This window comes from Cordyceps javanica, chromosome 7 (genome assembly GCF_051103115.1).
Source record: "Cordyceps javanica chromosome 7, complete sequence".
Lineage (NCBI taxonomy): Eukaryota > Fungi > Ascomycota > Sordariomycetes > Hypocreales > Cordycipitaceae > Cordyceps > Cordyceps javanica.
The window spans coordinates 1,434,584-1,448,283 of NC_139301.1; the positions used below are offsets into that span (position 1 = coordinate 1,434,584).

Consider the following 13,700-nt stretch of genomic DNA (forward strand, 5'->3'; position numbering starts at 1 on the left):
TTCCTGTCGCCAAGAGTGCGGTGTTACATAGAAACATCAAAGTAACACCTATGCAAGTAGTGGAAGCGAATGGGACGCGTATACGCTTTTCGAGTGGCCATGAAATGGAAGACACAACAGGCGGGGCGTCTGTGGCGTGTCTAGGGCATGGGAACAAAAGAGTTCGCCAAGCAATGATTGACCAGCTGGAAAAGTTCTCTTACTGCAATTCAATGTTTTTTGGCCATCAAGTAGGAGAAGATCTCGCAACCGAGCTCATCAACGGGACAGGTGGTGCGATGGCCAAGGCGTACATCATGTCATCTGGTTTGTCCTACCCACGGCTTGTGAAGAATCAGTCTACTAATTTGATGAAAGGCTCCGAAGCTATGGATGCCGCTATGAAAATGGCAAGACAGTACTACATGGAATTGAGCAACAGACAGCCGAAGCGCATCAATTTCATTGCGCGAGAAGGCTCCTATCATGGCACCACCCTGGGTGGACTGTCAATGAGTGGACATGTTGGTAGGCGTAGCTTGTTCCTAGACATGCTTCTACCAAACGTGCACCGAGTCGCAGCATGCAATGCCTATAGAGGCATGAAACCAGGTCAAACGACTGATGAGTATGTGGAACAATTGGCTGATGAGTTGGACAGCAAGTTCCAGCAAGTTGGTCCTGATACAATTTGCGCATTTGTTGCGGAACCTGTTGTCGGAGCGGTAGGTTTTCAAGGCTCAGCAGTTTCAAAACAATCACTGACAGGCCGTTCACATCGTCAGACACTAGGATGCGTTCCTGCTGTGCCTGGTTACTTCAAAGCCATGAAACGAGTCTGCGATAGATACGGTGCACTGCTTATTTTGGACGGTAAGTGCCCCTCAATGTCGGGAAGTATCAAAATCTAAAGCGTTTGCAGAGGTCATGTCCGGAATGGGTCGTTGCGGATCCTTGCATGCTTGGCAGCAGGAGGGTGTGGTGCCTGATATACAGACAATGGCAAAAGGACTAGGCGGAGGATATGCTCCAGTAGCCGGGCTGATGATCAACCACCGAATCGCAGATACTCTGATGGCAGGAACCGGGTTTGTTCCCAAATTCATTTTTGCTAATTTGACCACTGACGGGACTTTAGGGCTTTCATGCATGGCCACACATACCAGGGCCACCCAGTTGCCTGTGCTGCCGCGTTGGAAGTGCAGCGCATTGTGCGCGAAGGCAATCTCGTCCAGAATGTCAAGAAAATGGGAAAGCTGCTAGGAAAGCTCTTGCACGGGGCGCTTGACAATCATCCGAATGTGGGCAACGTACGAGGAAAGGGCCTCTTTTGGGGTGTAAGTGCGACGACAATACCACGTGTGGCAGGCGGCGCTAACACGTACCAAGATCGAGTTTGTGCGTGACAAGGAAAACAAGACACCTTTCCCAGTGGCAGCAGGGGTAGCGAACGCAGTGCACACGACGGGCCTGATGGACATGGGCATTATGCTGTATCCTGGGACGGGCACTATGGATGGCGTCGATGGCGACCACGTGCTGGTCTCACCAGTGTACACAAGCACCGCGGACGATATCGAGGGGATTGTGAGGAAGATTAAGGAGACTGTTGAGAGGACATTTGCTAAGACATGAAGTTGAGCCTAGCTTTGTCGAGTCAAGTGCGCTTTATTAATGGTAAACGACTCAAGAGTGACGTGGCGACAATGCCGTCTTCACACGAACTGATAACGAGTGCTGGAAGAAGTCTCAAGAGGAAAGTCGCAGATATATGTCTTCGGAGAATGGCGGCAGTCATGGTTTTAGAGTTGGAAATAAAGTGTGTTTGCTAAGTAGGAGGTTTGCCGCCTTTGCTTCACGCGGTGGCTTGTGGTTGTTCACCAGCCTCAGCTAAGCCACAAGCGACATTGAAGCCCATATCGGTGGTGGCGCGATAGCCGTGGGAGGCAGCCAAAGCAAAGCGCTGCCGATGCAGAAAGAGAGAGATCTCAGGCGCATGTTTTGAAATACCATCTACCCAAGAGGTCACGAGCCTGCAGAATGCGCATTTTCCAAGGCCAACCCCCTGCAGTACAGCCGCTAGGACTGTGATTCTAGACTTGTTGCAGGCATTACATCATGAACGCCATGCAGGTGCCCCACTTGGCTGGCAGCGGTGCCAGTGGGCCAGCCGACCGCCTCGGCGGGGTTTCAGGGCCTCCTCCGGCTCTCATTCAATCTTTCAGCGCGACATGTACTACAACCCCGCTGGAGACAGCCACTGATCAGCCCACCGAAATCCACCAAACCCACCCGCCGGCTGCCTGCGACCTTTAACTTGGCCGACGGTTTCCCTGTTTGCAGCTGCTGCTGCGCATTTCTGCTCCTCAACCCCGACGACCCAACGCCTGGGCTCGGCTGGCGCGAGATTTTTCTCTTTTTTTCCACTTCACCTGCTTTGGGTGCCTGCTTCCTTCTTCCCTACCAACCTTGTGTGCTTTGTGAATGAACTGGCGGCATCTTTCCCTTTGTGCTGGCATCTGCCCCGAAGCTCATTGGCTGCATCGTCACCCCGATCGCTGAAAGCGTCGTTGACCACACGATCCTACAAACAGTACCGCAGCTTGATGTCAATGCCGTCTTCTGCCTTTTTCTCTGCACACATAATACAGCTGGCCTTCAGCAGTCAGCTGATCCATTTCAGTTCCGTCACGCCCGGTACAAACTGCGGATGAAAGACTTGAGTGCATCTTGCGCCACTGGCTCGCCGACTCTTGGCTGACGTACTGCTCGCTGCTCTTTCCACGACACCAGGTCCTACCCGCCACCAGTTCGCGATAGCCAATCCTTTGCACGACGAAGATATCACCTGGCTTACACTTGAATTGACAACACGCCAATGAAATCCTGACCACCGTCCGTACCAAAAAAAAAAAGTGAGAGAGACGCTCTGTACGGGCTTGCCCGCGCACCGCCAGATCCACGGTGGCCGCCTGCCGAGCGGGCCTGAGCCAACCCTCCCTCAATGAAGCTCCGCAGCTCGCGCCGTGTGGTAGGCCTCAAACCAGACGATTTTGACCACGAGATCGCCCTCGTCGACAATGATGGCACAGTCTCACCTCATAACGGCCATCACTATGCGCAAATAGACAGGACCACGACCACGTCTAATCTCTTGACTCCTGCTCCTAGTACCCGGCGGAGCAGTCGTGCTCAAGCTAGTGCCGATGAGTCGAATGCGTCTAGCAGGCGTCCCAGCCCCAGCGGCAGCCGCGATGTAATACTCGAACAACCAGCAGAGCAAGAGAATCCGCACACCGTGAGGCCGTCACCATCTCAGCCCTCCATTGAAGTCCACGGTGCAACCCCAATGCCTGAACCTCAACAGTATTCCATAACCAAGAAGAAGGTTGATAATCGTGAGACCGCGATCGACATTCTGTACGAAAACGAGCGAGGTGGCTTCTTGTGCGGTGCCGCCTTGTTTTCCTCGAAAGCACTGGGGGGCTTAGATCCTACACCATGGACAAATGAGTTTCACAAGCCTTCCTTGACCGATATTCACACAGCTGTTGTTCCTGACCCAACATGGGAATGGGCTTGGCCGGAATGGCGTATTAACCACCAAGAAGGAGTGGACGAGTTTGGGTGGGAATATTCATTTGCGTTTTCCGGTGCGTTTTCCTGGCATGGTGCCAAGTGGTGGAACTCCTTTGTCAGAAGACGAGCTTGGATCCGCAGACGAGTGAAGAAGCGTTGCGATCACAAGCCTGACGAGCCTCATCTCCTCACCACCGAATACTTTTCTGTACGGCCCGCATCGGAGCGCACCAAGACTACCACCGCCAGTCTCGTGAGCCGTGTTCCCAGCCGCGCAAGCACGGCGCAAACGTCCACTGTCGATTTTGTTGAAGAAGAGCCCGACATAGACAACCTCCCGACTCTGATGCGAACCCTTCGAATCGCTCGCATAGATCGCGAGAAGAGAGAAGCAATCGAAAACTACCTGGAGCATGCGCAAGACCTTCCGGCTTTACAGAGAAACATGCACGAAATCATGGGCCTCTTCATCTTCCAAGCATCACGCAGGTTATTGTTATGCCATCTTGTCGCCAAGTTCAACGAAGCTACCAGGGATGCTGACAAAAATCCCATACCAGCCACGAGGAATCGAAAAGACGCGCTTAATGCGGCACTTCGGCATGCGGATGAGGAAGTCCGCAAGCTGGCCTACTGGAGCGACGTCAAGCATATGGTTGCCTCGGGTGAAACGAGACTAAAATTGGAAGATGACCGACATGAATTCTATGAAACTTTCCAAGGCATCGACAAGAGTGGTCCAGCGCCACCTAATAGGGGCGAGCTGCCCGTGGAGCCATGACACCTCTGCCGTTGCAAGCCTGTACAACTGCATATACCCTTTATCATTTTTAAGTACCCTCGTTCCTTTCTTTCATATTTTTATTTTCATATTGTCATGGCCATGGGCGGAGTCATTTCTGGGGACTGGAAGCAAATCATGGCTTTTTCATATCATGAACAAATCAAATTTGGAGGCTAAAAGAGTCCTTACTGGCGCGGGTGCATATGAGCGTTCTCTTTGGAGCTTTGACATTGCGAGCAAAGAGTCACCTGTTTCCTCAATTACATACGTAATTTCTAGTCTTTTGGATATACATAATGACTGCATCAGATTACTGCGCTCTTCATTGCACTTTTCGTTCCCGAGATGCTTGGGCTTGTGGCAACTTGACTGTTTTGGTCTTCCAGGGTAAATATACGTAAGTTCTTTGCTATGTACGAGTATTGTATCAACGTTTTTCATGAATGCTGACTGTCTGTCGTAATCTCGTATGAACAATGTTCCATAACATTCTACAACGCTATACCCATTTATTTCTTCTTGCAAACACCGACCTTCTGTATAAGATGAAGCAGATGGTTAGCATCGTTTACAAAGTCACGAAACATTTGATCTGCGGTGGAAAGACTCACGTTGCCCTGGGCGAGGCAGAAACCACTGCAGCAGGTGCCCAAGGAGCCGTTGGCCTTGCACCTTTTACCATTGGCAAGGCAGCGAGCCTCAAGATTGGCGACGACCTCGCTGTCGGCGACGACCTCGCTCTCAGCAGCGTCGGCGGCGGCGAAGGACTTCTTGGCGCACTTTCCAACCTTCTAATAAGGAGGGAAGAACAAAATCTGGTCAGCAATTTATGCGGCTGGGGGGGCGTAAGGAAGGGAAGACGGCATTTTGCGAAGCCGTAGGGGGAATATTTCATGGTAAAACGTACGCCGCCCTGTGCGAGGCAGAAGCCGCTGCAGCAGGTGCCCATGGAGCCATTGGCCTTGCAAGCCTTGCCGTTGGCGATGCAGCGAGCCTCGATATCGGACATGGGCTCAATGGCAACGGCGCTGACGCTGGCCACGGCCATGGCGATGGCGAGGACGGAAGTGAGGACCTTCATGTTTGGAAACGGAGTCGCGGTTCCTGGAGAAAAGTGATTTGATACGGAGGGCTAGGACGGTGTCAACGAGCTTGTCTCTAGAAAGGACAGATGTGGCTCAACCTGAAGGAACCATGTCCTTTATATAGCTGAACATGAATCCTTCGGGAGGCATCTGGTACGTCAAGTCTACGCAGTTGCTCGCGGGGGTCATTCCGTCTCTCGGGTTTATCATCTCGGGCGGGGATTGATTTTGTTCGGCCATTGCCAATTTTTCCTCGACGAACAAGGGCAGGTTGCAATCATGCATGAAGGATGCAAGTATATTTCATAATACGTCTAAAAACGGAACTGGCCATTCTGGTCGTGACGATCACTTCTATAAAAACTGGAGTTGTGTTCAATATAACTATGGGACCTTCAAGAGAATGAGGTCCGGGGGCCCATCACAGCGGGAAAACTGGGCTTGAAATTACAAGACAGATTTTTCGTTATATTCTGCTCAAGGACTTTGTGTCAAAGACTGACACGCGCTGCAAGTTGAAAAGACATTCAAATAGGCTATACCGTCCCTTGTCATGCCGGATCTTGGAGCTCGTTTTGACTCTCTCAGCCTCGGCCTCTCTCTGGAGACTGCCCGCAATCGACTCTCTCTCCCCCGCCCAACCGAAACAAAAAAAAAGACTCTACAACGAGAAAACTCCACAGCTGTGCTTACTGTATCGCCTATTCTGCTGTGCATCGCAAAAGGACAGCGGGTCCGAGATCGGGAATGAACAGATTTGGATGGCACCGGGAGTGGCTGGTGGCGCTGCTTATTACCCCCGGACCCTCGCCCTCGCCGGAGGGGTCGCTCTCAGCTGCCCAGCACGGTGAGTGGTACAAATGAACGAGGGGATCAGCTGAGACAAGGTGCAAACAGTGGTGAGTATATGCGGGTGACGGGAATGATCAACAACGCATTGCATACAGCGACGAGCCCAGAATTGAGTCGTCGGCGTTGAGAACTCCGCGGAGCTTCGGCCACTTTTCACCAGCAGGCAAAGGAATATAGCACGACAATGGGGGAAATAGGGCGGGAAATGGTCCAAAGTTGATGTAACGTATTAGTAAATGATGTTGCATTGTTTTCCTTTTCCTGGATGGCGCTCTTTCGAAAGTGTAGCGTGCCGACAAAGTTGTAACAGATTTCCAGTAAACGCAGAAGGACGCTCCCAAACATGATAAGATCTCGACTATTTCCAACCCGTTGACTCCCATATACCCTGACCATGTAGCGTAAAAACGAGAGCGTAAAGCCCTAGCAGAAAACCAAGTCTTGACAGCAAAAAAAAAAAAAAGAATAATAATAATTAGAATGAAATGTAGAAAATACAGAGACTCTCATCGTTTGAAGCCTCAGAACTCGCGACTCTCGCCAATCTCGCAGACGTCAAAGACGCCCTCCTCGGCGATGCCGCTGCGGCCGAGCGCCCGCTTGAGCAGCCGCGGGGGCTCGAGGACGTCCTCCATGGTGAGGGCCCAGGTGCCCCAGTGGATGCCCATGGCGCGGCGGCAGCCGGTGTCCTTGAAGATCTCGACCGAGTCAAAGGGGTTGGCGTGCATGGCGGAGAAGGCGGCGCGCGGGAAGTAGGCGCCGATGGGGATGAGGCCGAGGTCAAAGGGCCCGCGCAGGGCGCCGATCTGGGCAAACTGCGGGCACCGCGGCAGGTGCGCGTGCTCCGGGCCGTAGTCGTCGGCGCCGGCGGGCAGGCCCCGCGGGATGCCGCGGTAGCCCGTGTCGCCGCCGAACCAGACCGACTTGCCGCCCGAGGACACGGCCCACGAGCACCACAGCGTCGTGTCCTTGTCGAGCAGGGTGCGCGCCGAGGTGTGCTGGCAGGGCAGGCAGGAGATGCGCGCCGTGATGGTGTCCTGGCTGCTCCCCGCGGAAGCAGCAGCAGCAGCAGCAGCAGCAGCACCAGTGGTAGTAGCGGCGGCGGCGGCGGCGGCGGCGGCGGCGGTATCTGCGCCGGTGCCGCTGCCGCTACTCTTACCACCAACCCTCTTGACGGTGAGCTCGGCGTCGTGCCACCAGTCGAGCTCGGTCACCTTGTTCAGGCCGCTGCTGCGGAACCACGACTCGAGGCCGAGGCCGACAAAGAACTGCGCCTCGGGCTGGTGCTTCTGGATCTCGAGCACCGACGCGTGCGACAGGTGGTCGTAGTGGCTGTGGCTGATGACGACGGCGTCGACGGCGGGCAGGTCGGCGAGGTCGCAGGGCTTGGGCGTGTAGCGCCGCGGGCCGAGGAAGCGGAACGGCGAGCACCGGTCCTCGAAGACGGGGTCGAAGAGCACGCGCAGGCCCGACGGGTACTCGACGTAGTAGCAGGCGTGGCCGAGCCACGTCGCGCGCAGCTTGGGCGACGCCCAGCGGTGCGGCAGGAAGCGCGGCTTGACGACATTGACGGTCGGCGGGGTGGTGTCGGGCGTGGAGAGTTTGCCGGTGATCATGGGCCTGTGGGAACGGTGGTTGCGCCATTGTTAGCCGCGACCGGGGAGGGGGGGGGGAAGAAGAGAGAGAGGCGGGTTTGGATCGTGGCTGTCTGACCAGATAATCTCGTGGAACATGCGCGAGGGCTCGTTCAGATTGTACCAGGACGGGTACGGGTTCTTGAAGCCGGTAAGCTTGCCGCTCTTGTTGGTGACGTGGTGCGGGTTGGCGACGGCCTCTTCGGGCATGGACTTGGCCTCGAAGATCTTGGTGACCGAGGTGGTCCACGTCTCGTCGGCCATGGCTTGCTGTCGATTGGGAGCAACTCGTCGGCGCGCGTGCTGCTAGTTGATGCGATGAGGTTGGGAATAAGGGGAAGGGGCGGGTGATAAAATCGAGTGAGAAAGAAGACGAAGCGTGAAAGTTGGGAGAAAGGTTGATGACGAAAATGGGCGGAGGGAAGGGAGGGGGGGGAGGGAGTTCTAGGACGGGCAATGGGCAGATCAAGGTTTATAAGAAGTTGGAATCGAGACGGAATCGGAGGTCCTACGGGGCGAGCTAATAAAATTGACGGCGCCGTCGTCAATGCTGACGGACTTGAGAGCTGAATGCTGTTTTGAGTGGGAGATGGGAGCGGAATTGCGTGTCCACAGAGCTGGTGCGCCTCACGAGAAACAGATTGCATCGCAAGCTATTCTCGGACTTAATCCCTGCATCATTCTTCTCAGCCCTGGCGGAGGCTCGTGTGTATATTACACTGTAATGTGCGGGTTGCGCAACTTCGAGCGCCCCGGGCCGAGATGATTAACTCCGCCCCGAAGCCCCACGCCAACTTTTGTCCGGGGAGCGGACGTGTCGGGAGTCTGCTCACGCCCAACACCAGTGGGAGCTGATGACGCCATCTTGGTCGATTGATCCCGACAACTATGAGCTGGAATAGTAAAACGTTGCCGGATGCGCTTTCTTCCAACTACTACGACTTTGACTATCAGGCATAATTGGCCACCAAAGACTCAAGAGACGTTGCAACTACCGGGATGCATACCCCTGGGCTGGCTGGTCATAAAGAGAATTAATTTGGCATCGGGTGTAATTTCGCTCGCCATCTTTCATCTACGCGCAACTCGGCAAATCAACTAGATCGATACCTCACTCATGCAGGTGACAGACTCAAATGACAATTTCAGGCACAGTTCCATGGTCTCGTGTGTATTTGCACTATTCAATCATAGCATTCCTAACTACGAGTCCGCAGAGCATTTCCCAACACTGTTTTCTGTTCACTTCTCCGTAGGTACTCTTGCCGCGCTGCCAGTGTCCATTTCACAAGACATTCCAGCTTTTTGTCTTCTCGGCAATCCACAGACTCTTGAGCCCGTCGTCACCTGGGTTGCCGTGTTTCCATGCCCCCCAGCAGGGTGACTCGACGCTGCTTTGTCCAATATTTTGGCCCGTCTAGATGGCAAGACGCTCAACCTTGTCGCGGAGGGCCTTGATCTGGCCGGCCAGCTCGCTGGCCTCGTTGGAGTTGATGGAGGCGGCAATGACGGAGCGGCTGACGCCGCAGGCGCGGCCGAGCAGCGACTTGCTGGGGACGTAGACGTACGGGGTGCCCTTGTCCTCGCACAGGAGCGGGATGTGCAGAAGAATGGCGAGCGGCTCCGTGTCGGCGGCCAGGATGGCAATCTCGCAGGTACCGCGGTTCAGCGCCTTGGTCACCTCGTTGGCGCCCTTCTTGGACTGGCGGATGTGCGTGGCCGACTGCAAGAGGTCGAGAATCTCCTGGGTCAGGGCGGCGTCGGCCAGAGGCCAGGCTGCATAAGGGAAAGAAAAAAAAAAACCTGTTAGCTGCGTTGTGCCTTTTTTTTTTCGGTGCTCCTGAGGACCAGGATGCGATTGGACTACATACCGACATTCTCCTCAGACATCTTTGCGAGAGCGTGGAGAAATGAAAAAAAAAAATAGAGTGGGAGGGTTCCTGGGAAGAGGCTCGCCCGAAAAAGGTTCACTGCCGTTTGGGGGGAAGAGAAGGGAAAGGCGAAAGCCGTCTGTGAATATTGGTGATGAGTGTAGTGACGAGAGTCCGAGATTGGCGGCGAGAGAGGAAAAAAAAAAAAAAACCTACCGCAAGACAGTTACAAGGCCCCACCATCGACATCGCCATTGGTCATACGTTTTTCTCGAGCTTGCGCTGGCGGCTGATTGGCAAATGGAGGTCATAAAGGTGGGTCATCAATACCGGAGACAGAGAGACCCTGTTAGCCTGTATGCCTGTGTCGCTGTCCAAAGTTTCGTTTGCGCGCGGTTTTATCAGTAGCACACCTGTTTGTGGATGCGTATGCTGTACCGTTATTGTCCGGCAGAGCTTACGAATGATGACTACAGAGCTCAATCGCGTAGGTAATTAGAGAAATCTAGCGAGTCTGACATATCAAGGAGCTCCAGAAAGTTGTCTGGCTCCTCTGCGCCGAGCGTCCCTGCGGAGAACGGTTGGTGGTTTGGCTTGCAGAATTACACTGAGCTGACGGCCCAATACTTCTGCTGGGGTTGCAAATGGCCAAGCCTTTGACGAAATGACTTGTTGGTAGGCATTAGGCCGGTCCATATCAAGTGAATACTATTGTTTTCAAACTAGGACGGGTGTCTAAGGGGGAGGAATAGTGTCAGCGGTGCGTGGCCGAAAGACAAGGGACACCACAGTGTCATCCATTCATGGTCAAAGAGTCCGGCTCAGTTGAATCACTCCAACAGGAACAAGATTTGGCTTTTCTATGGAAATTCTTCCTGCACATCCTCATGCCGAATAAGTGCATGCTTCAATCCGGGGAGCACTCAAGCCTGGGAAGCGGTTAGACATGCGGCGTGATCACGGTGCTCTAGGGTATGGGCCACTTCCCGCGATGATGCAATTGAAGCAGCGATTAATTATAAGGATGGCTGTGATTGGCGAACCGTACCATGCTACGGGGTAGGTATAGCAACGAAAGGATATAAAAGATATATCCTGTCTGTTGCGTCACCAGAATCCTCCGCGTCGAGAGTGACAGCTGGAGGGAAGCTATGCAAGACATGGCAGCGCTCTACTTTCTAGATTGATGTGGCCTCGCCGCAAAACTGTATTGCCATAGCGCCTGGCCTACCTTGCCTACCTTGCCTACAAAGCGCTCACGTTTCTGCTTGGATCTGTTCTCAATCATCCCTCGACTGTCACAAAGTTGCAGGTCCATATCTGTCGTTCAATCGAAAGTTGTAAATGATATTTTTCGAAAAGAAAGGGAAAAAGGGGGGAAAATGTATAAATGATTAGCCTCATCAATCATTAAAAGGATCGAAACCGTTCAGATCCTTCGTCATGCGCTCATTCAAGCCTGAAACACCCACAAATAACAATCCGCCCGAAATGCACCACCAACTACTATGCTCGCTCTTATACAAAAAGTCCAACGCAATGAAGACGGAAAAGCGCAAGCGATCTTTCACAGATCCATCGCATGGGTATCATCTCTCCCGTCTTCCACCCCGAGCTCCTTCTCTAGCTCATCAGCCACGAAGCCTTCGTAGTCGTCTAGATTCTTTTGAACGTGAATCTTGAATTTGATCACATCATTCAGCATGCGATCAATCTCCGTGTGTAACTCCTCACGCAGTGAGTTTGCTCTAAGAACCAACTGCTCGTATCTGAAAATAACTGTTAGCGTTGTGCTCCAAGGAATGGCTATCGTGGCAGACTCACTCGATAGTCGTGTTCATTTCACGCTGCTCGAGAAGCTGAACAGACTCGGTGAGGCCGGCCCGCAATCTGGAAAGGTCTCTCTCCATCCTCTCAATCTGCGTATCAGAAGCCATTTTCTGAGCCGTTGTCACCTCTCTCATGTTCTCGTACTCCTCTTCGGCGGCACGGACACGGTGGTTGAGCGCCTCGACTTCACTTTGCTTGTCTTCAATTGCTTCCTTGAGCCCGTCCAAAAGATCATGGTCCTTGATCATAGCATCCATGGCTGCGCTGCGTCGTTCCGAAATTTCTTTGCGGAGCGATATAAATCCGTTGCGAGCTTGACCACGCAAGTCAACGTTGATAATGTGGCCGGGTTGATATCCACTGGTCGAATCTGCCAGTAGCCGGTCCGTGGCGCCTGACTTTGCGTTGTTCAGCCCATAAAAATTACTCGACGTGAAATCAGAGCTATCGTTGACCGTGAGACGGAGTTCGTAGTCTCTTCCCTTGGCGTTGGATGCTGTCGACGGAAGCAGGCCAGTTTGATATGCGAGTGCGTTGTACCTCTTCACCTGCTCTTCCAGGTCATCTAGCTTCTTGCTCGCTTCGGCTTCCTTGTCAGCGACCTTCCTCTTGATTTCATCTAGTCGTTGGCTGGCGGATTCGATCCCTTTTTGCAGGCGCTCCTTCTCAGACGTCATGCGGTCGATATCCTGCATGCTGATACCCAGTGCATCTACTGATTTTTGAAGACCTCTTCGCTCCTCATCTGCTTCCTTGAGCTCATCGTTCAGCCTCTCCAACTCCTCTTGCAGAATCTGTATTCTGTTCTCGTATTTTTGTGAGCGCTGGATCGCAAGATGGTTATAGTCTTCAAACTTGACCTTGTCCTCCTCCATGATTTTGAAATGATCATCAAGAATGGCAGGATCGGGGGTTGATTTCTCCAAGTCCGCAATTTCCTTTAGTAGGCGTGCATTTTCAGCTTCCAACATCTCCAACTCCGAGGTGTACCTGCCGTTAGAGCGATCAAAGGCTTGCGCCATAGATGCTACATGCGGCGCCAGCACCTTTTCCGCATCATCATCGCCAATGTCTTCATCCATTGCCAGCCAGTCTCTGTAGGCGCTACTCAAAAAATCGAAAATAATGTGGTCGCCGCTGACATCCACCCCAGCATCCATACATGCATAGTCGTATTTTCGGGCCGTATATCCGTCAAGCATCTGTGCAAGCTGCATCATCCAGTATAAAAGACCCAAAAATGTAGACCAATTTTGCCCACCAACAGCGGCAATCTGGCTCTTGGTGATGCTCCTCTCAAAGGGGTAACGAAGCTGCTTTAAAATCGGAGGCACTTCCTGATCGATGTTCTTTTGAAAACGATGGCTCGGGTCGATTCGATGATACAACCACTGGAACATGTAGTTGAAATCTTTCTGGGTTGGCGACTTCATGACGTTGGGCGATAGAACATGCTTCATCTCGAGCTCAAAATTATTTTGCGTCATATATTCGATCAGTTCTTGCCCTATCCGCGCCTGAAACGACCTATCTTTGAGCGGTCGTGGATCTTTCGGTACACCGGCCGGTTGGTGCGTCGTCTGGAAAAAGCTCTGGTGGTTGTGCACAGGACCGTTCATCGAGGGGCGCGACCGAAATACGCTGCTTCGTCGTTCTGTATCCGTTGAGGTACGCGTAGCCGCGGGTGTTCCCATGGCGGCAGCATACGCAGCCTTTGGCGCAAGTGACTGCCTCTTCACAGAAGAGAGGCCTAGATCAGCGAGGTTGGATCCGGACGAAGTCCGCGAAAAGAGTGGCTGGTTGGGTCGGGACATGGCCAAGGATTGTCTAGATCCAGATTGTGCCCGTACATGACCGCTGGCGTTGCGTTTCATTGTCGATCCAGGCGCTGGTATTCCTGTATTTGGGTTCAGTCCTCCAAGGGTCTGTAGCATTATCAGTCAATTTTGATGCGCTCGTCGCAAGATGCAAGCAATTCATACCTCGCGCGGCCTGCGAACGCTCCACAGGCCGGTGTCCTGAGACATGATAAGTCGTGTTGGAGAGTAGAAGTAGGTGTTTCTCAGCAGGTATTCGGAAGCTATGA

General features: G+C 53.2%; 6 protein-coding genes across 6 annotated transcripts; 2 read left to right on the plus strand and 4 right to left on the minus strand.

The window, feature by feature from the left end:
- Positions 1–173: 173 nt before the first annotated feature.
- Positions 174–1,614, plus strand: V2A60_009954 (uncharacterized protein; the record flags this gene model as incomplete). Its single annotated transcript, XM_083261215.1, has 6 exons — positions 174–306; positions 358–704; positions 765–852; positions 902–1,067; positions 1,118–1,316; positions 1,369–1,614. The coding sequence occupies 6 exons, from the start codon at positions 174–176 to the stop codon at positions 1,612–1,614; spliced, it is 1,179 nt and encodes a 392-aa protein (XP_083117341.1).
- A 1,369-nt stretch (positions 1,615–2,983) lies between these two features.
- V2A60_009955 (uncharacterized protein) lies at positions 2,984–4,339 on the plus strand (the record flags this gene model as incomplete). The annotated part of the gene is made up of 1 exon (XM_083261216.1): positions 2,984–4,339. One exon carries the CDS (start codon positions 2,984–2,986, stop codon positions 4,337–4,339), a length of 1,356 nt encoding a protein of 451 aa, XP_083117342.1.
- A 512-nt stretch (positions 4,340–4,851) lies between these two features.
- V2A60_009956 (uncharacterized protein) lies at positions 4,852–5,423 on the minus strand (the record flags this gene model as incomplete). The annotated part of the gene is made up of 3 exons (XM_083261217.1): positions 4,852–4,878; positions 4,954–5,133; positions 5,250–5,423. 3 exons carry the CDS (start codon positions 5,421–5,423, stop codon positions 4,852–4,854), a joined length of 381 nt encoding a protein of 126 aa, XP_083117343.1.
- Positions 5,424–6,800: 1,377 nt separating this feature from the next.
- On the minus strand, positions 6,801–8,177 carry V2A60_009957 (beta-lactamase superfamily domain-containing protein; the record flags this gene model as incomplete). Its single annotated transcript, XM_083261218.1, has 2 exons — positions 6,801–7,899; positions 7,993–8,177. The coding sequence occupies 2 exons, from the start codon at positions 8,175–8,177 to the stop codon at positions 6,801–6,803; spliced, it is 1,284 nt and encodes a 427-aa protein (XP_083117344.1).
- A 1,153-nt stretch (positions 8,178–9,330) lies between these two features.
- Positions 9,331–9,803, minus strand: V2A60_009958 (RNA binding protein SNU13; the record flags this gene model as incomplete). Its single annotated transcript, XM_083261219.1, has 2 exons — positions 9,331–9,689; positions 9,785–9,803. The coding sequence occupies 2 exons, from the start codon at positions 9,801–9,803 to the stop codon at positions 9,331–9,333; spliced, it is 378 nt and encodes a 125-aa protein (XP_083117345.1).
- A 1,548-nt stretch (positions 9,804–11,351) lies between these two features.
- On the minus strand, positions 11,352–13,641 carry V2A60_009959 (kinetochore-associated Ndc80 complex subunit NDC80; the record flags this gene model as incomplete). The annotated part of the gene is made up of 3 exons (XM_083261220.1): positions 11,352–11,553; positions 11,609–13,539; positions 13,597–13,641. The coding sequence occupies 3 exons, from the start codon at positions 13,639–13,641 to the stop codon at positions 11,352–11,354; spliced, it is 2,178 nt and encodes a 725-aa protein (XP_083117346.1).
- Between the last annotated feature and the right edge of the window lie 59 nt (positions 13,642–13,700).